Source organism: Plasmodium cynomolgi, chromosome 5, assembly GCF_000321355.1.
Source record: "Plasmodium cynomolgi strain B DNA, chromosome 5, whole genome shotgun sequence".
NCBI lineage: Eukaryota > Apicomplexa > Aconoidasida > Haemosporida > Plasmodiidae > Plasmodium > Plasmodium cynomolgi.
The window spans coordinates 121,315-141,189 of record NC_020398.1 but is presented as its reverse complement, the minus strand read 5'-3'; the positions used below and the strand labels follow the sequence as shown (position 1 = coordinate 141,189).

The 19,875-nt window shown below is 42.6% G+C and overlaps 4 protein-coding genes across 4 annotated transcripts; 2 read left to right on the top strand and 2 right to left on the bottom strand.

The window, feature by feature from the left end:
• Nucleotides 1-1,600: 1,600 nt before the first annotated feature.
• Nucleotides 1,601-4,774, top strand: PCYB_051260 (hypothetical protein; the record flags this gene model as incomplete). Its single annotated transcript, XM_004221007.1, has 1 exon — nt 1,601-4,774. One exon carries the CDS (start codon nt 1,601-1,603, stop codon nt 4,772-4,774), a length of 3,174 nt encoding a protein of 1,057 aa, XP_004221055.1.
• A 747-nt stretch (nt 4,775-5,521) lies between these two features.
• Nucleotides 5,522-7,681, bottom strand: PCYB_051250 (GPI-anchored micronemal antigen; the record flags this gene model as incomplete). Its single annotated transcript, XM_004221006.1, has 2 exons — nt 5,522-6,806; nt 6,843-7,681. 2 exons carry the CDS (start codon nt 7,679-7,681, stop codon nt 5,522-5,524), a joined length of 2,124 nt encoding a protein of 707 aa, XP_004221054.1.
• Nucleotides 7,682-10,717: 3,036 nt separating this feature from the next.
• PCYB_051240 (hypothetical protein) lies at nt 10,718-11,615 on the bottom strand (the record flags this gene model as incomplete). Its single annotated transcript, XM_004221005.1, has 3 exons — nt 11,474-11,615; nt 11,190-11,339; nt 10,718-11,050 (listed from the first exon to the last, which is right to left on the bottom strand). Coding segments are annotated over exons 1-3 (621 nt in total), but the record flags the coding sequence as incomplete, so codon positions are not given.
• Nucleotides 11,616-14,444: 2,829 nt separating this feature from the next.
• PCYB_051230 (hypothetical protein) lies at nt 14,445-19,695 on the top strand (the record flags this gene model as incomplete). Its single annotated transcript, XM_004221004.1, has 3 exons — nt 14,445-15,390; nt 15,414-16,302; nt 16,503-19,695. 3 exons carry the CDS (start codon nt 14,445-14,447, stop codon nt 19,693-19,695), a joined length of 5,028 nt encoding a protein of 1,675 aa, XP_004221052.1.
• Between the last annotated feature and the right edge of the window lie 180 nt (nt 19,696-19,875).

The window sequence follows — 19,875 nt, the reverse complement described above, 5'->3', positions numbered from 1 at the left end:
TACATATGTGTATATGCACATGTGTATCCTCACCCGTGTGGCGCTTTTTAATTTTCTCAATAGGGAGATGCCAAGGCAGTGGAAGAAAAAGCAGCGGGGGAAAAAAACACTAACGTAGCGGATAACAGAGTGGAATGAAATTTTCCTTGATTGTGCAATCGATGGGAGGAGGTGTGTGTCATGGAAGGGACCAGTTGTTAAGCGGAGAAGCGTTAGTCGGATAAAATACAAAGGGACAATTCGCGAAAATGAAAAAATTTTAAGTAGCAAAGGTTTTCCCGTCGAATTGATCAGTGTAAACAAAAATGCACACAGCACACCAAGTGCAAGCGCGGAATGTGTGATCTTTCCAGGAAAGCAATTTTTTTTTTTTTCCCGCTGTATGTAAATTTAAAATGCGCAAGTTGTTATGAATAAGTGTGGACAAATTGGACCTTTTTGCAAACATCATTTTGGTTGTTTCTTTTCTTTTTTTTTTTCCTAAATGAAGGTACCAAATGGGAGATATATATTCCCCCGTTGGGTAACAAAAAAGAGGGGGAGCAAAAACCAATTTGTAAAAATTACCTCATCCATCAATCAGAAAAAAAAAAAATGTGCAAATTGGGAAGGTGTGTATCTTCCTGCTGCTTTCCCGCCTGCATCCTGACCCCCGCTGTTGGTTTGCGGGAAGGCAGCTACAAAGTTGATTTGCTTGTCCGTTCGTTAAGAACGTTAGGGGGGTCAACTCTGTGGACATTCAAAATGGTCATGGTTATGCTGGGTCGTGTTGTGCCATGCTTCGCAATGCTGCACCCAGCTGTGCTGTCTTTTTCCCCCCCGAGTGGGGAAACTCCTTCGAATGGAGAAGCCGGGATAGGGGCAACCAAAGTTTGACTCATTCCGCATCGACTTTGTTGTCTTCTTCATTTTCCCGTTTACAAAAATGGTGAAATGGCCCACATCTCATTCGTCACATGTGGATTGAGGAGGTATGTGAACAGGTTTCCCTACAGAGGGGGAGGCGTCTCCCCTCCATTAGGGTATGACCAAAATTGTTGGGACGTACAATGTGTGCGTTTAGGGAGGGGGGAGAGACGCGGAGGAAAAAGACAATCGAAGGGAAGGAACATTTTTTTTGCTCACCAGGGTAGAAGTGTCTAAATGTGTGGTGTGTGCTTAGATGTGTGTGTACATGTGCACATGTGCACATGCTTGTAGGTCCTGTTCTCATAAAGGCGAACTTTGAAGGGAGGGGCGTGGAAGGCTCCTCTCCTGGGGAAAAGGACTTACCATTGTGGAGGGAGTAGCAAAAATTGGGGAATGCAAATGGGGAGGGAAAAAATTATCCCTCAAGGAGGGGAAATTTTGCACGTGGGTATGCTGCTCTGCGGAAGGTACATGTGGCATCTCTTTCGCGAAAAAAAAAAAAAAAAAATAAATAAATAAATCTGCATTTGGGCACGCGGCGTACCGCATTCAACCCAGGAAGACAAAGGCGTTGAAACGAAGCGAAAGGTCAGTTCCATTTCGAAGCAACGTTTTTGTGTCACCTTGTTGTGTGAGAGTGCGAGGGGGAGACCCTTTTTTCTCGTATGCTCTGTTTGGCGAAACATCCCCAATGATGAAAAAGAAGAAAACGAAAAAAGGAAGCAGTGATGTTGTGAACAAGGGGAAAGGGGAGGCGGGTAATCCACTGCGCCATTTGGCAAAGGAGGGTAATGATGGATACGCCGCAACGAGAGAGATCACCATAGAGGGGGAAATGTCCACAATTGAGGATATCCCCAAAAGGGAGACGAGCAACATCAGTGTGGAAGGGGATCCCACGCTCCACCAAACGATAAGCACCCCTGCCAATGGAGAATCCAATTCGGAGGGGGGACAGCAGATCCTCGAAGAAGACCCAGAACAGTACAAATACGACGAGCTCTACGAAGAAACATTACTGGGGGGAGAAGAAGAAGAAATGAGCGACATATCGACAGACGAAATGCTGAGCGGCATGGAAAGTGAAAGTGACACGGACATGTCGGAGGAAGTGAAGCAGTTTACCTCAGGAGGAAAACTCATGTACAAAAATTTTTACAATGACGAAATTAGTGCGTTGTCCGAGGAGATACAGGAGAAGGAAAAAATGCTGGAAGAAACTAATAAGACAATATGGAACTTAAAAAATAGATTCCTCAAGTTGGAAAAATATATCAACAGCAAAAAGAAGGAAGTAACAAAAAAAAAGAAAATAGTGGAGGAAAAGAAAAAAATCGAAGAAGAAGAAAGTGGAGCGTGTGTAAATATCCAAGCGAAGAATCAATTTTTGATCAGACAAAATGAAAAGCTAAAATATGAGAGAGAGAAAAATAATGAAAAGATCATAAAAACACAGAACGATCTTATACAGTGTGAAAACAGTATAGAAGAAATGAAAGAGAAATTAATCGATAAGGAAAAGGAACTAAAGGAATGGACTCTCCAAATTGATAAACTCCAAAAGGAAGAATTCGAAGTGGAGAAATTCGCCTTATGCCAAGACAAGGAAATTGAAAACATGACATACAAATTGGAGAAGCTAAATTTGGAGAGAGTAGAACAAGATAAAAAAGTTAACATAATGAAGACAAAGAATATGCAACTACACATGGAGTTGCAAGCAAACATAAAAGAAAATGACCAAATGGAAGAAGAAAAAAAAACTTCGAACCAAGTGGAAGTGTGTTGTAGACACTATAATAACAGAGACCAAACGATTTTCAAATTTGAAGAAGAATTCAGAAAATATGCAAAAAAAAGAGAAAAACTAACGCATAAATGTAAGGCGATAAATGAACACATCGAAACGCAGAGGGGAAAGAACCACATACTGAGTGACCAACTAAAAAGGGAAGAAACAAACTTAAATAAAATAAAGAGAGAACAGAGCAAGGTTCAAGAAGAACTGAAGAAGGTATATGATGAGAAGGATATTTTGCTCAAAGATTTGGAGTGCGAAAAAATCACAGCCAGGGAAAAACTAGAAGAGAAAAAAAATCTCCAAGTTAGCCTAACCGAGTTGGGAAAGACACTCCACAAGCTAGTCCAATCATTTGAAGAGTCCAGGAGAGAATACACCAAGGAGGAACTGAACAGTGTAGAGAAGAACCAACTTATAAAATCAAGCGAACAGATACTAATCGAACAAAATGGCAAGCTAGCCAAGCTGAATGCAAAAATAAAAATGCTAGATGAAGAAAAATTTAAATTGCAGGAAAATTTACAGAAAAGCAAAAACGAATACACCATCTTGGAAGCAGATATGGTTGGAACACAAATAAAAATTAAGCAAATGAAAAGTAACATAAAAAAAATGGAACAAGAATTAGAAAGGCAAAAGGAGATTCTCTACAAATTTGATTTCCAAACACAAGTGCTAACGAAGAAACTTAATGTAGCTTCCGGGATTAGCACCTTTGAAAAAAAAAAAAGTCAGAAAAAAATAGACACTCTGGAAAAGGAATTCACCAGGTATGAAGAAATATACACGACCATTAACAACGAAATGAAACGGATCAGTGTGGAGCTGAAAAATATAAAAAATCAGCAGATGTGCATGAAGGAAGAAAAGGGAAACATTTTGCAAGACACAGAAAAACTGGAGCTTGAAATTAAATCCCTAGAAAGCACCGTCATTGCCCAAAATAAAGAAAAAGAAAATATCATGCTCATCGAAATGAACCTAAAAATCGAGTTAGACAAAATGAAGGAGATTTTTTCCAACAATTTAGATAGCTTAAATCTTTTGAAAAAAAAAAGAAAAGAAAATGTCCAAAATGAAAAGCTAAACGAACAAGACATGAATGCACACGTCGACTCGCTCAAAGTGATCGTAAAAAATATGAGCGACGAATTGCATAAGCTAAATCTGCAAGTGCACGACAAAAAAAGTAGGTGCAGCAATTTGGAGCTCAAGTTGGACGCTATAAATGTCCGCAACGGGGAGGAGCAGCAGCATCAGCAGCATCAGCAGCGGGAGCAGGACGAGGCTAGCCGACACGGCCGACCAGACAGATCCCACCAACCAGACCGCCCCGACCTTCAAGACAACAAACACATTCACTACAAAATAAAGATAGAAGAAGACATTTCCAAGTTGAAGCAGGAGATAGAGACTCTAGATGCACATATCGAAAAAGAAAACCAGCAGGTGGACCAGTTCCAGAAGACGCTAAATGAGATAATTCAGACAAACAAAACCTTCAGTGATAATATAAAATGCATCGACCCGCAGTACAAAGAGCTTTTAAAAAAAAACAAATTAAACAAAAAGTGCAACCAAATTAAGGAGGACATCACCTCTATAGAGAAGGACATAAGTGTGTACAAAAAAAAAATCAACGGAGTGGAAAACGAGCTGAATTATGTACTCACGGATGCTAGAAGTGTGGAAGATAAAGTCACTGCTTTGCGAGAAAATAGCCGTAAAATGGAGGGAACCATAAACGACATATTCGTCAAAATCGAGAGGGCATCCAATCAGCTGCGTGCCATCGTCGGTGCCAAGAAGAAGCCGATGAGTAGTCAGTTGGGAGCTTCCCGGAGCGACGACGATGGGGAAGATACCCCAGCTGGGGGGGGTGCCCCAACGGGCGGAAGCACAGACAACCGCGACGAGCAAGTCCCATTGGAAAAGAGAGTCTTCAAGCAAATACAAATGGAGTCCCTAAAGGAGAAGCTCGCCCTCCTCTTTGAGTGCTTCAAAAGTCACGGCGATAACGCAGTCGTTCGGGAGATTTACCACGTTATAGAGGCCTCCGAATGAGCGCAAAAAAGAAGCGCGAAAGGGGTTGGCTCCTCTGTGTAGCGCTTATCGAATTGGGGTTCTCCATTTCATTGCGGAAGGAGTTCCCATTCAGCCATTCCCGCGATGTCTATGTTTAACTGTGTCCACATATATGGCATATTTTTTTTTTTTTTTTCTCCACATGTTGGGGCCCCCTGTGATCAACCCGTCCAGCCCACCTTGTGAACCGCACAAATGTGCTTAACCGTGGGGAGGGGGCGCACATGCCTTGTTAAGTGGACCTTTCCGTGGGGATCACTGACATTCCGACACGGCCACTTTGACAGCGCCGCTTTGACAGAGCCACTTCGACACCGCCACTTCGACCCCGCCACTTGGTTATCCCATTTTTATATTTACACATCCTATCCCTTTTTTTATCGTTTAGTAAAAAGAAAAAATTAAACATATGACGAAAAAAAAAGAAAAAAAAACCAAAGGGGGGGTGGGGGAAAGCATATACATATACATATATATATACACATATACATATATAGGTACTCGGATAGACAGGGGAAGGGGCATGTGCGAAAAATAGATGCTGTGCGACGTGTCGCTATGCATAGGGGTGGGTATAACCCACACCATGTGTAGATGCAAAATAAAAATACAGGTGCAGGAGAAATGAAAAGGCTAGCCATGAATTAAACAAACGAGTGGGTGGACTGGGAGAATTAGATTGCCACACTCGCTCGGCAATTTTGGGCGGCCATGTATTTGACATTTTTAAAAAATGAATAGGAGTAACGCAATGGAAGAGAGGAGAACCAGCGCGTGCGATAAGTTTGCCGAGAAGCTTCCACTTTTCAATTCGAGGTTTCTAAAGGCTTGTTCCACGTCGGCTGCCAAGGCTGCCACGTCCACATTGTTCTTGATGATGTCGTCAGTTTTTTCGCCGAGATCGGCCCCTACCACTGCGATGAGGGGGGATCCGTTTCCGTTGTTTCCATTTGCGGCGTTTCCATTTGCGTTGTTTCCATTTGCGTTGTTCCCATTTGCGTTGTTTCCATTTGCGGCGTTTCCGCTTCCGTTGTTTCCGCTCCCGTCTGGACCATTCTGCGAGTTGCCTACCTCCAGCACGGACAGGCTGCCCTTCGAATTCTTGAGCGCTTTCCTGTTCTGTTCAATTTCGCGCAACTCCTCCAGTTTCAGCCTTTCGTAGAATAAATTGTACTTGCTGGAAAACTCATTTATCAGATCTTCTTCCTCCGTCGCAGCGCTTAAATCGGAGGTTTCGACTAGCTGACCATTAACTAGGACTTTCTTGCAATAGATTTTGGCGTCTCGCGTGGGGGACGGCGTCATCATAATGAAGGACTGAATGATGAATAAGATGGCTGCCTGCGGCTTTATGAGCAATCGCATTAACATGGTGTTGTCGCTCAAGTCGAAGAAGGAACTCTCTATGAGCTTCTTAATTCCTTCCTCGTCTATTTGGCTAGTCGGTTCGTCCTTCTCGAACTTGATGATGTTTGTGTTTTTGAGCAGATCTCTGACGAGCACTACGACGTCCTTTGTCTTCAAGGAGCTTGTGTCGTACAGGGGGGTGCTCAGTGGGGAAGTAGCAGCAGCGTTGGGGGTAGCAGAGTTGGGAGTAGCAGCAGTGTTCGGAGCAGCAGCAGGGTTGGGAGTAGCAGCAGCGTTGGAAGCAGAAGCAGTGTTCGGAGCAGCAGCGGTGTTCGCAGCAGCGGTGTTCGCAGCAGCAGTGTTCGCAGCAGTAGTGTCGGGGGAAGCAGCAGCGTTGGAAGCAGCCGTGGTAGGGCTCGCATCCTTGGGGGCCGCCGCGGCCATGTTTGCGCTTTGGTTGCCCCCTGTGGTGGCAGTCTGGTCACCCTTCTCGTCAACGCTCACGTCGCCTTGCCTAACTTCGCGCGCAACTCTGGACTGCAGGAAGGAGCCACGCGTGCCCCCAGCATGGTGCTTGTAACTGCTCAAGCTGTGCATAATATCCCCATTATTCAGGACCTCATTTTTGGACTTTTCATTGATCTTCTTGAGAATATTTCTGGTCCTGTAGTTGGTTAAGCTCTCATGGATAGCGACCAACCGCTCGACCAACCCGCCCTTTTCTAACAATTTAATGGCAAAAGCGGGGAAATATGAATAGTAGTCTGAAAACGCCGCATACGCCTGGTTTAGTAACTCTTCATAATTAACCTTGAGGATTCCAAAATTTTCATACGACAAACTGTTGGATACTAGGGTAGAATTATTTCCGTTTCTTAACTCACATAAAATGCCTGCAATGGTTTGCTCTCTTGCCTTTAAAACCTCGATCATATTTTTGGACCACAACTTTTCCGTGATTTCCGTGACGGAGGTTCTAATATCGGAGAATAAATCTATGGATGCATTATAAATGTCCTTCAAATCTTCATCAATACAAGTGGACAGAAGTTTGTAATTCTGTATGATCGTATTAAATGTATTTTCTTCGTTTTTTTTATTGATGAAGGATTTGAGCAACACGTTACTAAAGGCCACCTGGGAGTTGCATAACTTTTTATAAGTAAAGTGTTGAATTAATTGTTCGTACTGCGGACTTGTGCAGGGTAAGGTCAAGGGAGTTTTGTCCTTTTCCTGAAGACAAATGTTCGTATATTTCAGTTTTGAACAGAGGTGATCGTCGGGTAATTTGCTCTGGAGAGGTTCCATGATGGAGCTAAACATGTCTTTTTCTTTCATCATTTTTTCCATCATTTCTTCGGCCATCTTTTGAATTTCACACGTGTCTTGGTTATCACCGGAGGGGTTGTTCTGGCCCCCACTCGGGTCACCGCTCTTTTCCGGAACTAATGCTTGCGTATTGTTCCCATTTCGTATCAAAGCGTTCGAAGCGCTGAGTAATGCGCTAAGTAGGACTAGCAAGGCGGCGTTGCACTTCATCTTTTTGTATCAATGCATAAGTGAGAAATCGACTAGCGACAGGGGGGAAAACGAGTGGGTGTATATATACGCGTGCGTGAATATACCTATCTGCGTTGTGAAGTTGATCCCAACTCGCCTGCGCAATCATGCAGAAGGTAACACAAGAATTGCGCGCAAAAAGGTGGGAGCGGGATCGGTATCGGACTGGTTTACTACATGTGCTGCGTCTCGCTATTGGCTTAAGGATTGCAACTTTTTTTTTGCTTATCTCGTTCGTGAAAAAAAAAAAACTCTCTATATCTATATATGCATTTATTTATTTATATCGCGCTTCCTTCTTTTTTTTTTCAAAACGTTCTAATTAATGACGTGGAAATGTATGGCTCTTACTTTTTGAAGCAAATGGAAAATTTACGTCTTCGTTAGCTTAAAGTGAAATGGAAAATTTTATTTATGAAGACGTTAAGCGGAGGGGTGAGAAAAAAAAAAAAAACATATATTCATGTGTATAAACGAGGCAAATAGAACAACACGAAACAAGCGAGAGATCAGTTCTGTTGTATAATTCGCGATGTGGACGGTTTTTAAATTTGTTACAAGGCGAAAAAACACGACAGAAGGAAATTACTCTTTCTCTCAAGAAGGCAAGGTTGAACGAAATTGTCAGAAGCGTTTGTACGTAAGATTAATTAAAGTGTAGAACGATGAATTAAAGGGGGCACTCACTTTTTTGTTTTTAAATGAAGCGAACTAGCTTTTTTTCCAAACAAGTGGTTGTCAAAAAAAAAAAAAAAAATATACAAATATAAAAACGTACAAATATGAAAACGTACAAATAGAAAAACGTACAAATAGGAAAACGTACAAACAGAAAAACGTACAAATAGAAAAACGTACAAATGAACAAGCGCAAGCGAAAAGGAAAAAAAAAAGGCGCGGTAAATTTGTGTAAAATTACGCGGGGTATAGAGAATTTTAGCTATCTCATATGTAAAATTCCCCAAAAAAAAAAAAAAAAACTCCACTCTCTTTATATATACAACTGCAGGTTTATATCTCCCGAGTTGTTAAATAAATTTTGTGGAAATCACGAACTAGCAATATAGCAGCATGGCAACTGGCAATATTTTTGAAAGATACGCAAATTAAGGAAAAAATGCGTTTTTCAAAAGGAATCACCAATTTTCGCGAAAGAAGAGCAATTCCCTATTGAGGACAAATGTCATTTTTTGCAAAACAACATAATAACAGCCACAACAAAAGGATGAGGCTTAAAATCATGAACAACTTTAAAAAAAATTTCAAATTTAAATGGCTTAATCTTCCAAATTTTCACATATAAGACAAAAAGAAAATTTACGAACATGAATATTACATAACATTTATCCAACATTACGCGTTGTTATGCAACATTTGTGTTTCTTTTTTCCTTTTCCTTTTTTTCTTCGTACAAAATGCTCGCGCTTTCGTTAAAACATGCAACTGACTCCACGAGGTTCACATGTGTGTGCAGTTTTTTGTGTGTTGCCAGAAAAAAAAGATCAGTGTTGCATTTTTTTTAATTATGAAGGGTTGCGAAGTGTGAAAAAGGCTGTTTTCTTCTTGCGGTCAATATTGTGCCATGATGTTAAAAAATTCAGGCAAGTTCGCACGTATGTACGTGTATGTAACTATATGTGTTATTTTTTTTCCGGAAAAACTTCCATTTTTTCCTGACTGTACAGGCAAAATTAAAAACGTTTGGCTGGTGTGCATGCATCGAGCTACTTGAAAAAAAAAAAAAAAAAAAAATAAACAGTTAATATGGATGGCTAATAAAGACGATCAACATGGGCGGTTAATTCAATTCGCTAACCATGAAAACAACCCCTAGTAAAATTTTTCACATAAGTAGAATAATTCACCCGTGTCTCCCTTTCTCTTTTTTCAACACATCAAGGTTGGAAACATGTTTGGAAAATGCAACACCTTTTCACAATAAAGCGTGGAGACTTTTTTGAGTGGATTCTTAAGTTATGAAAACACGGAGAAGCCGTTTTTATGGGCACTTTCCACGATCAGTTTTTACGAGCAGCTTTTACGCCTGATACTTGTTATTTTTTTTTACAACTCCAAGGCAGGAGCAGTTATTGCTCATTTGTGGATCCCAACATGTGAGGCGCAAAATTTAAAAGAGCAGACAATATGTGTTGCGTTTTTTACATGCACCATGGGGGGAGCTGTAGACCCCTTCGAGTGTGGCATCTGTTGTAACGGTTGCACACACGGGTATGCATGTGTATACATATATATAAAGGGGGGGGGACCAATCGGCTTGGACAAAGCCTAGCGGAAATAGGAAAATCATGTGAACACACATGTTTGTGCGTGAAGGCGTATGCAGACACGCATGAATTTTTTTTTTTACGCACCCTCAACAGCTATAAAGAGAAATTCCTCGTGTGTGCACGCCCGACTGAGACAGCTACGCGTTTATGGGGTCTTAAAATTAAGGCCTGTAAAATTTTACTTTTAAAATTTGCACAAAAGAGGGTGCGCAAGTAGGTGTTCCCAAATAGGCATTGCAAAAAGGGATTCCAAATAGGCGCTCCTCAACATTTCGAGCTTTGGAAAAGCGTTTATAACGTTTACATGCATTCACGACTGAATTTTTCTCATCGAGGGATTAAACAAATATATTTTTCATCATAAGTTAATTAAAAATGGGTGCTGCGTTGCGTTATGTTATGTTACGTTAGGATAGCTGTTTAGCATAAGAGAGAGGGGGTTAATTTGTTGATCAGAAAAAATGAAAGGTGAGACGTGTTCTGACGTTACTGCGTCTCCAGCAGAAGCGACAGAATTGTGACTCTGGCTGTGCAGAAGTAGGTGGCAACGGGTCGGGAGGTCTCAAAAAGGAGAAGTGTCCCTATGTAGAGCTTAGGCAAAAGGCTGCACTATTTTGACGTCACTTAATTTGATTTGACTTCGGTTTATTTGATTTGACTTCACTTTATTTGATTTGACTTCAGTTTATTTGATTTGACTTCACTTTATTTGCATGTTTCTCTGGTTATTCTGCCGTTTCCTCCTCATTGTATAACTCCCCCTGTAGCATCCTTACGACCGCGTTGTCTCTAATCAACTCTTCTGAAATTAAACTGACATAGTCATACTTACAATGAGGGCACTGCACATCTGTGTTCGATTTTTCCTGTAAGCAGTTTGGGCATTTTAACCTGGACACGATAAAGTCCAAATTTCCTTCATCTTCCAAATTTTGCAATGCTATGTCGTTTCCTATTGACACACCATCGATTAAAACTTGAGGCAGCAGAATTCCGTTTTCGTTTGACTGCAGCAATTCGTCTTCTTTCCACTGATTGAAAAGTTCCTCGTCTTTCAAGTCTGCAAAGGGGTTGGCGAATTACATGTGAAGAAGAAATGAATTAAAGTGGAGGGTGGCGCAGAAAAGGATTCACCAAAACGTGTAGTACTAAGTAACTGAACAGGTGAGACATCTCTAGGTAGGTATCAATTTGCTCACTTTTTGCCGTGCTGGTATCCCTATTGGAGTCTACAACAACGTAGAGGAACTTTTTACAATTCAGTAAGTTCTGTGCCCTTAAAGAAGAAAAGAACGAGGATTTTATTCCCATCAGAGAAGTCGTTATGAGGACAATCTCTGCTTCTTGCACTGGGAGGGGGAAAATCGTTATGAATTGTGTAGTCTATGTGATGACAAATGGGTGGGTGTTGTGCATGCAAGGGGTATGACTAGTTTGTGCCTTGCTATTGTCAATTTTTTTTTTTTTTTCTTTGAATGCTTACTTATTGAGATTGCATCTTGTCCTGAGGAGGAAAAAAAAATGAGGAAAAAAAATGAAAACAAATTAACCACATTTGCAACGTGGGCATTGGAACAACCCCCATAAACGCTCCTTTCCCTTTTTTCCTGTCTTACCTTCATATTGGTACTCCGTGTTGTCGTTCTCCACAGCCTCAGGGGCGGCTTCCACGTTTTCAGTTTCCATGGCGAGAAAATGTGCATGTGTGTGTGAACGTTGCGTGCGCGGGTGCGCGTATTTATGCACACATATGGATACACATGCAAATGTATTCGCACGCGCATGCGAAACTTTTGTGCGCTTCCTCAAGTTGCGAATGTCAATCGGGGATGCCAGTCAACTGGAGGGAAAATCGCTCAACAGAAAAATCGCTTATCAGAAAAATCGCTCAACAGAAAAATCGCACAACAGAAAAATAGCATATTTTAATGGCACGAAAATGCGTAGATTGGGGGCTGGCCCGGTGGGGACGTTTGCCCCAGGAGTTAAGCGCTTTGGAAGAAAAGAAAGGGCAGAAGAACGAAAAGGCGAATTAACTATCGAATTGGCTAACAAATGAATCAAATTAACGAAGCAACTAACGAGGTAACTAAGGGACAGAAAAAAGTGAAAATTACGCCCCCCTGCGGTTTGCCCTAGCGGGATTTCGAACCGCGGCAACTTCCGCCGTTGCACATTTTTCGCATTAGGAAAAGGCGCAAAAAACGGGAAATTAAAGGGGAAAAAAAAAAAAATTGTTCAGAAATTATTAACAAATTGAAAATTAAAAAAACGCATGTGTGAATGTTTTTCCCGTGTTTACTTTTTTATTTTTCCAAATGTTCATTTTGTTGTCTATCTGTGTGAGCGCGTTTGTGTGTGTGCGATTTTGCTCTTCTCATCCGTCCGAAAAATTTGATTCACGTATGTACAAGAATAAGTGTGTTTCCCGAATGCGAACATGCAGACTGTAACAACCAGTTAATTCCCCTTTTTTTTAAGATTAATTTCGGCAAACTGGTCTCACATATTGTTTCAGATTTTATTTTACCTCATAAAAAATTTTTTTGCAACACGATTTTGCTTATTTTTGCTCGCACTATGGAAAAAATTTGGGAAAGTTTAAAAACATTTTCAAAAGGCAACGCTAGCGAAAAAATAAATCCACGCCCACGCTTCGCTCTTTGTCCGATTTGTGCCATTTTTTTTTGGCTCTTCTCAAATGGCGTTGGCCAAAAATATGTGGAGAATTTTTTTTTTCTTAAATGTAAAAATGGGAGAATGGGAAGGGAAAAAAAAGGAAAAAAAATACACATGTGCATCCGTTGATCCGTTCGCCCATCCGTCTGTCCATCCATCCGCACATAATTAATAAGCGTGGCCTCCATTTTGTGCTGATGAAAATACCCGCACGGGTGACCCACCACAAGGAGGAGGTAACTCCAAAGGGAAAGCAACTGGTGGAGCTAAACTACAGAGCAGTTTGCAGTCTGTTCCAAAATATGGCCCTCTTGTGTGTTCAGGGAATGGCGGATTTGGTGGAGATCTCTGTGCACACAAAAACTCATGCGGATGGAAGTCTGCGACATTGGAAAACTTCCCCCGCCGCTGTCTTTTGTCCACGAGCATCACATGGGAGTTCCTCTTCACATGCGAAACAAAGCAAGCAGGCCTGTCACTTTAAGTGCAAGAATTTCACTTGAGAATGATGTAGGTGCTGCACACGTGAAGTCCCGCTGATAAATATTTTGCTTTTACATTTTGTTCATCTCACCTTTAACGAAAAAAGGATGGACCAATGAAATTGTTATATTAAGAATGGGTGTGGCGATTTTTTTTTTATCTTTTTTTTAAGTTGAAGGTGCTGTCATTTTTTAGGTGACAAGGGGTGCAGATAAGATAGTTTGTCCTCCTCCTCCTTTTTTGTACTCACTAAAAAGGATGGTGATTCAGGATTCTTTGGAGGCGCAGCAGAGAAGGGTAAAATTAGCTGCTATACATGAATAACCACGAACAGAGTAGATCGGGGTGGGTGTTAGAATAGCAGTTCGCCTACCCTGTGGTACAATTTCGGGACATCTCCCTCAGGGATATTCTAACAACTGAACGAGGGGAATTCCCCCCATATAGTGTAGAAAAAAAAAACTAGCGTATTCCTCTACGTTTCGTTTTATATATTTTTAGAGGAAAAAAAAAAAAGTAGCATAATGGTTTGCGCGTCACGGGAGTCCAGCGTGCGCTAAAGTAGGGGCTGTGGTGACACACGAAAATGGTCGAGGCGGGTAGGCACGAACGTGTAAACTTGTAATCGCCTGAGGACCACAGCGCATTAACGTACGTGCCTCTCCGTGTGCACAAACGGGGGAGTATAATCTGCAAGGGCCCCCCGCCGATCGAGCCTTCCTAATGAGCACTCCCCTGCTCGGGGTTCCTTTAAGTGTAGCAAATCAGAAAAAAGGAGAAAAAAAAAAAAAAAAAAAAGGAAAAAAAGAAAGAAAAAAGAAAAAGAAACAAGCAAGGGGGATACCTACCTCATGAGGGCGGATGAACTTCTGATGAAGAGGCTGCGATTTGAAAAATTGAGAAGGCTGATAAAATCGAGAGAGCAAAAAAGTTAAAACACACAGTAGCGGTAATAGTAGCGGTAGTAGTAGCGGTAGTAGTAGCAGCAGTAGTAGCAGTAGTAGTGGCGGTAGTAGTAGCAGTAGTAGTGGCGGTAGCAGTAGCGGTGACCTTCGCAGCAGCTGCGGTCATGGCTGTACGGGGAAGAGGCGGGGGATACCGATTTGCGTAGCCAGCCGGGATCAAAACTGAAGGGATCGTTTCGAGGCCACGCGCTCGAACATGCGCACTTATGGAAGAATCCCAGCGGCTAAGTCGGACGAGGACACATCACCTACGCGTGCACCCACACGTGGAGGCGCACGTACCCCGCTCGAGTTACCCCAAGGGGAGAAGTGAAGAAGGGACGTAACATGGAGCTGTACGAGGAGGAAATCTACGACCGGGCGAGTGTAAACGTTAGCGTAATTCTTAATGACGACATAAAAGAGGAGATAGTAGAAAATTTAAAGCAAAATATGAAGGACAGGAATGTGAAAATAAGTAGCTACGATTATGGCAGTATTCACAAAATAAATTCTTACGCAAGTGAGGGGGAAGGTGGACATGCCATGCTGATGCACTCCTGGCTGAAAAAGATGAAGGTGGCTTCGTCTGTTGTGATATTTTGCGTCGACTGGCAGGGCATTGCTAATGAGGGGGGGGAAGACAGGGGCTCAACTGGGGAGAGTCCCACCGTGGAGGGGTCAAACAGGGAAAGTCCAACTGGGGAAAGTCCCAATGGGGAAAGCCGAACTGGGGAAAGCCGAACTGGGGAAAGTCCTTCCCTGGAGAGCCCCGGCCAGGTGGACCCCTTCCAACCGGGTGAACCCCAACTCTCGCGCGCTTGCGTGCAGAACGCAGCCTTCATGAGCCAAGTGAACAAAGACCTGATGGATCGAATAGAAGAAATAAACGCAATAATCATGAGGAGGAAAAAAATCTGCAAAATTGTTGTGCTGGTCATTCTGCCAGAAAATACACAAAACACAGAACAGTACATCAAATATATTAGCCTTCTAAATTCTAAAAACATCAGCGCGATTTTTATCACATTAGGACTAAAGGAGATACATAACAAAATCAAAAAGTTAGAAAATCTTTTGAGAGATTGTATTAATGCCTTTTTTAAACAACACATAATAAGCTTTGAGAGAAAAAGTGGACAAAACATACTCACTTTTTTTAATTATAATTTTAAGAAGGCATACGTTTTGGAGATCCTAGAAAGGTATGATGAAAGTATGAAGATTTACGTGAATCTATGTAAAGTCTTTTTGCAGGTGAAAATACATTTTCAGACAAACTCACCTTTTTCAAGTATGTCATTTTTTTCAACTCAGTAAGCATTCGGATGATATACATATATTTATTTTTTAAAGATTTTAAGAAGGCTATTCATCATATTTATACTCATAATAAAATTATTTACTTGGCGTTGATGCGGAGGGAGGAGGAAGGAGCAGAAGAAGGAGCAGAAGGAGCAGAAGGAGCAGAAGCAGAAGCAGACGTAGTAGAAGAAGCGGGAGAGGGTGTAGGAGATATACCCAGGGGTGGGGGCAGACTTTCCCATGTCATTTCCATGTATGGCATAACTGGTTGCTCCGATTTGATTACCTCTTTAAAGTGTTGGGATAACTGCAGAGGAGAGGCACCCAATGGAAAAGAAAAGCACTGCGCGAATGAGAGTGTCCACCTCCTGTACGACCTCACGATGAAGGAGTACCTATACTACAACCTGCTCTCCTGCATCTACCTCTATTTTTACAGAATTGTAAAAAACATGAACATGAACCGAAAGGACACAGTGTTGTATGGAATGTACTGCTGCTTCTGCATATATTACATGTTGAAAGCGCGCAGGAAGAGGGACAAAATAGTGGAGGCCTTTTCACCTGTCACCCAATTTGACAGTTATTTTAAGATGTGCCCTGTTTCAGTTTTACAGGACTTTGTTCAAAACTTTTTAATTGAAATATATAGTATCATTAGCGCCAAGCAGATTAGCCATTTGTTCCGACTCGTCATTTATTTTTTGTGTCTGATTTATTATGAACGGGGGAACTACCGTTTTTGCCTGTACTTGTTGCTGTCGTTTTATGGCAGCCAGGAAGACTCCTCCGTTTTGAGTGCAGTGGGCGTGGGCGCCTTGAGGGAGGGAATCTGTCCCTTGGGCGACTTGCGCACGCTGTTGGGGGTGATATCGGCGAAGCGGAGCTACGAGCGCACTCGGTAAGGTTCCGCGGGTTGGCTGGTTGTCTGGTTGGCGGCATCGTACGTTGGTTGCTTCCAAACTTGGTTGCTTCGTGCGATGAAGTGATCCGCTCAGCTGCGTCGCTGCCCAGTGCACCCATTTTGTGAATTCTATGTGTCCATTTTTAAGCCCACCTTGTGTGTTAATTTTTTGCCTTTTTTTTTTCCACTCTCCGCAGGAACTCACATACGCACGAACCCATGCTGCTTCTCACGCTGAGCTGCATGGGCCGTTTGCTCCACCCGGATAAATGGGGAAGCGCCTTAGACGGATCTTCCTCTAAAGAAGAACCGCTTAACATCAAGGAGTACAAACACATGTTCATCCAAATATGTTTCGAGTATTTAAACGACCTAATAAGGAACAACAAAAAAAGAGAACAGAAAAATTTTAGTGATTTTTTCTCCAAGTATTGTGAAATCACAAAAGGAGAAGAAGGAGTCCCCCCCCTCGAGGAACCACCCACTATATCGATACGAAACGTTTACGTAAAGTTATACTGTTTGATTAAACCCAATGGGATTGCCTCATTTTTAGAAATAAAAAATGGGACCCATGTAGATTTCCCCTTTTCACCTTTTATCGGTATCTCTATGAACAACCACGTGTCCTTCTACAAGTTAAGCTTTCCTAATAAGTCTGAAGGAGTAATTTTTGCTACAGCGGAGGTTGTGAACGAAGTTGGGTTGAATGGTAAAAGTGTGCTGAACTGCATAGCGAGGGAGAGTGAGCTCATTAGGGAGCATCACTGTAGGAATGACCCACTTGAGGGTGCCTCTTGGAAGGGGTACTCCTTGGGGGAAAAAAACATAGTGAGTTTTTTTATACCTGAGGGAAAGAAAAAGCAAATAGAAGTTAATTATGTCGATCTCTATTTGAACATTTCTTGCAACATTGTTCGGATGCGAATTCATCAAGTTAGTGTATCCATTATGAGGGAGAAGTTCCTCGAGAGGATTCCCCAGGGAGGGGAACCCCCCAAGGTAGGCAGCCTAGACGAAGAAAAATCTGCACGGAAAGAGACCCTAAATCATGGTAGTACTATTGACGCTGCGTCGAGAGAAACTACCCACGGAGTAATTACAACAGGACACCCGAAGGAACCAAAAAAAGAGGAAAGAAAAATCTTCCAAATAAGAGTCATCAAAGAGGGAAGGGAAGAATCAAATTTTTTCAAATTGAAGGAAGGAGTGTACCTAAATGATTACATGAACAAAATTGTACGAAACGGAAAGAGTCAATTTTTTCAGAAGGCACTAACGAAGTACGTCCATTATTTTGTACACTGTCGGAACGACGTTCTTTACCTAAACGAATACAACCCTTTGCTCATTTTTGTGAGGTACTCTAAATATGTAAAATCTTTTGAGTTTCGTTTTTCTTATGACTGTGAGGGGGAGGATAATTTGCTTGTTTATTTGTTGACGAGGAAGGGCAGTGTTTTGGGGGTACGCCGGGTCCACAGAGATCAAAGTGTTGCGTTTTTTGGGGGGGGCGAGCAGGTGTGCAGATTGGTGGAGGGGGGTAGCAGTGGGGGAAGCAGTGGCGATAGTAGTGAAGGCAGCAGTGGGGGAAGCAGCGGCGATAGCAGTGAAGGCAGCAGTGGTGGAAGAAGCGGTCAGGACGAACTTGCTTACGAGAGGGCCGCAGACGCCAGGCGCACATGCCCCGGGGATACCCCGCGCCTAATTCTCAACCAGGACGAAGTGAAAGAATTGGTCGTGGACGAGGCCCTTCAGGAGTTGCTATCGCACCGTGGCAGTGGAGAAGTAGACTCCAAGTTAAGCCACCCAGAAAAGGATGTATTTTTTTTTCAAGTGGAACGGCAGGGAAACCGTGTTGATGCTAAGCGCAGGGGGGGAAAACTGTACGGAAGAAGCAACTTCTGCAACCAGTGCTGCATGCCGTATGGAATGAAAAGGGGAAGAAAAAATGGAGGTTCACGCGGACCAAATCGTCAAACCAACTGTCTAACCAATCGTCGAACAAATCGAGGAAGAAACGATTTCCCCTTTTACGCAAGTATCGCGGATAACCTGATGTGCGTCCCACTTCTTGTATGTCCAACCCGGGGGAGCAAACACGTGAATGTCAATTTTGATTTCTCCTTTAGAAGCGCTGACTTCGAGGACCAGCTGAAGTACCCAGGGAGGTATTCCGTGGAGCCGTCTGTCATAACGATGGTCACGCGGGTTGCCCGTGGAGGGGGCGCCATTGAAGAGGAGGAGGAGGAGGGAGAAAAGGAGGAAGAAAAGGAGGGAGAAAAGGAGGGAGAAAAGGAGGAAGAAAAGGAGGGAGAAAAAGACGGTGGTTTAAAAAGGAATACTATGAATGGGGGTATCATGAATAGGGGCTCCACGGAGGAAGTTTCCGCTCCTACGTCCAAACCGAATGACTGCCAAGGTGACGTGCAACTTTTAAGCCATCGTAAGAAGGAGGAGACAAGCCCCGGGTGGAGGAACGATGCAGTGCAGTACTACTTATACATACACAACAATAATGCTCATGGAATTATCGTTGAGGAAATAAGGGGAGGGACATTCAAAGGTACCGTGGAGGTAAGTCACAAAAGTACTTACTGCAACTTTGTAAAAGAAAAGAATCCAGAAGGGGGTGGCATTATCATAAAGTACCACTTTAACGTTAGGAACCTTTTTTTCCCTTTTAACAAAATGTGGAGAAATATCATCCGTACACTTGTGGTAAAGGTGCCACGTGCCGATCGGATTGACGACAGGATGGGCGAGGGGGAAGGGAACTACTACTCCCCAGTGAACGACGTGAAGAAAAGCAAAATAAGGATAGACCTCCTTTATGAAAGAACGGCAAAATGTAACGAAATTTTTGTCGTCGAATCGGTGATTACTAATGAGACGAATATCACCGAGGAAGTTATAATTTTTTTGTACGACCGGAAGAGGGGTGGGCGTGATCGAGGGGAGAAAAGAAAGGAAGAAGGTGTTGTCATGAAAAGCAGTTGGGATGAACCCAGTAGCGTACAGAGTACCAAAAAGGTGCACGAATTCAAATTCAAAAATGAACAGGAATACTATAATAATAACAATACATCCGAGAGTACCTCCGACTCTTCTGTACTCTCATCGGACGACTTGGAAAATTTATTTGATCAGGATAACTACATGTCTGATGACACAAATGACGGTTTTGGGAAGAAGACGTATATTATAACAGGAGGTAGGATAATGAAGAATATTTTGCTGCCGTACCAATCCATTAGGCTTAGATGGTCCTTCATTATTTTCACGCACGGATTTGTTACTTTGCCCAGCGTGCTAATCAAGCGCAAGACCAAGATAAAGAACAACGTCAATGTTTTCGCATCCGCCAATGTTGAGTTGTTCGTGGTGTAGCGGCGGTTGGTGGGGGGTACGTGCTCGCCAGTTAGGAGGCGTAACTTGGTTTTCCCTGTTGTACGTGGTTTGTTCACCGGGTGGCTAATTCGTTCACCGGGTGGCTAATTCGTTCACCTGGCTGACTAATTAGCTCACCTGGCTGACTAATTCGTTCACCTGGCTGACTAATTAGTTCAC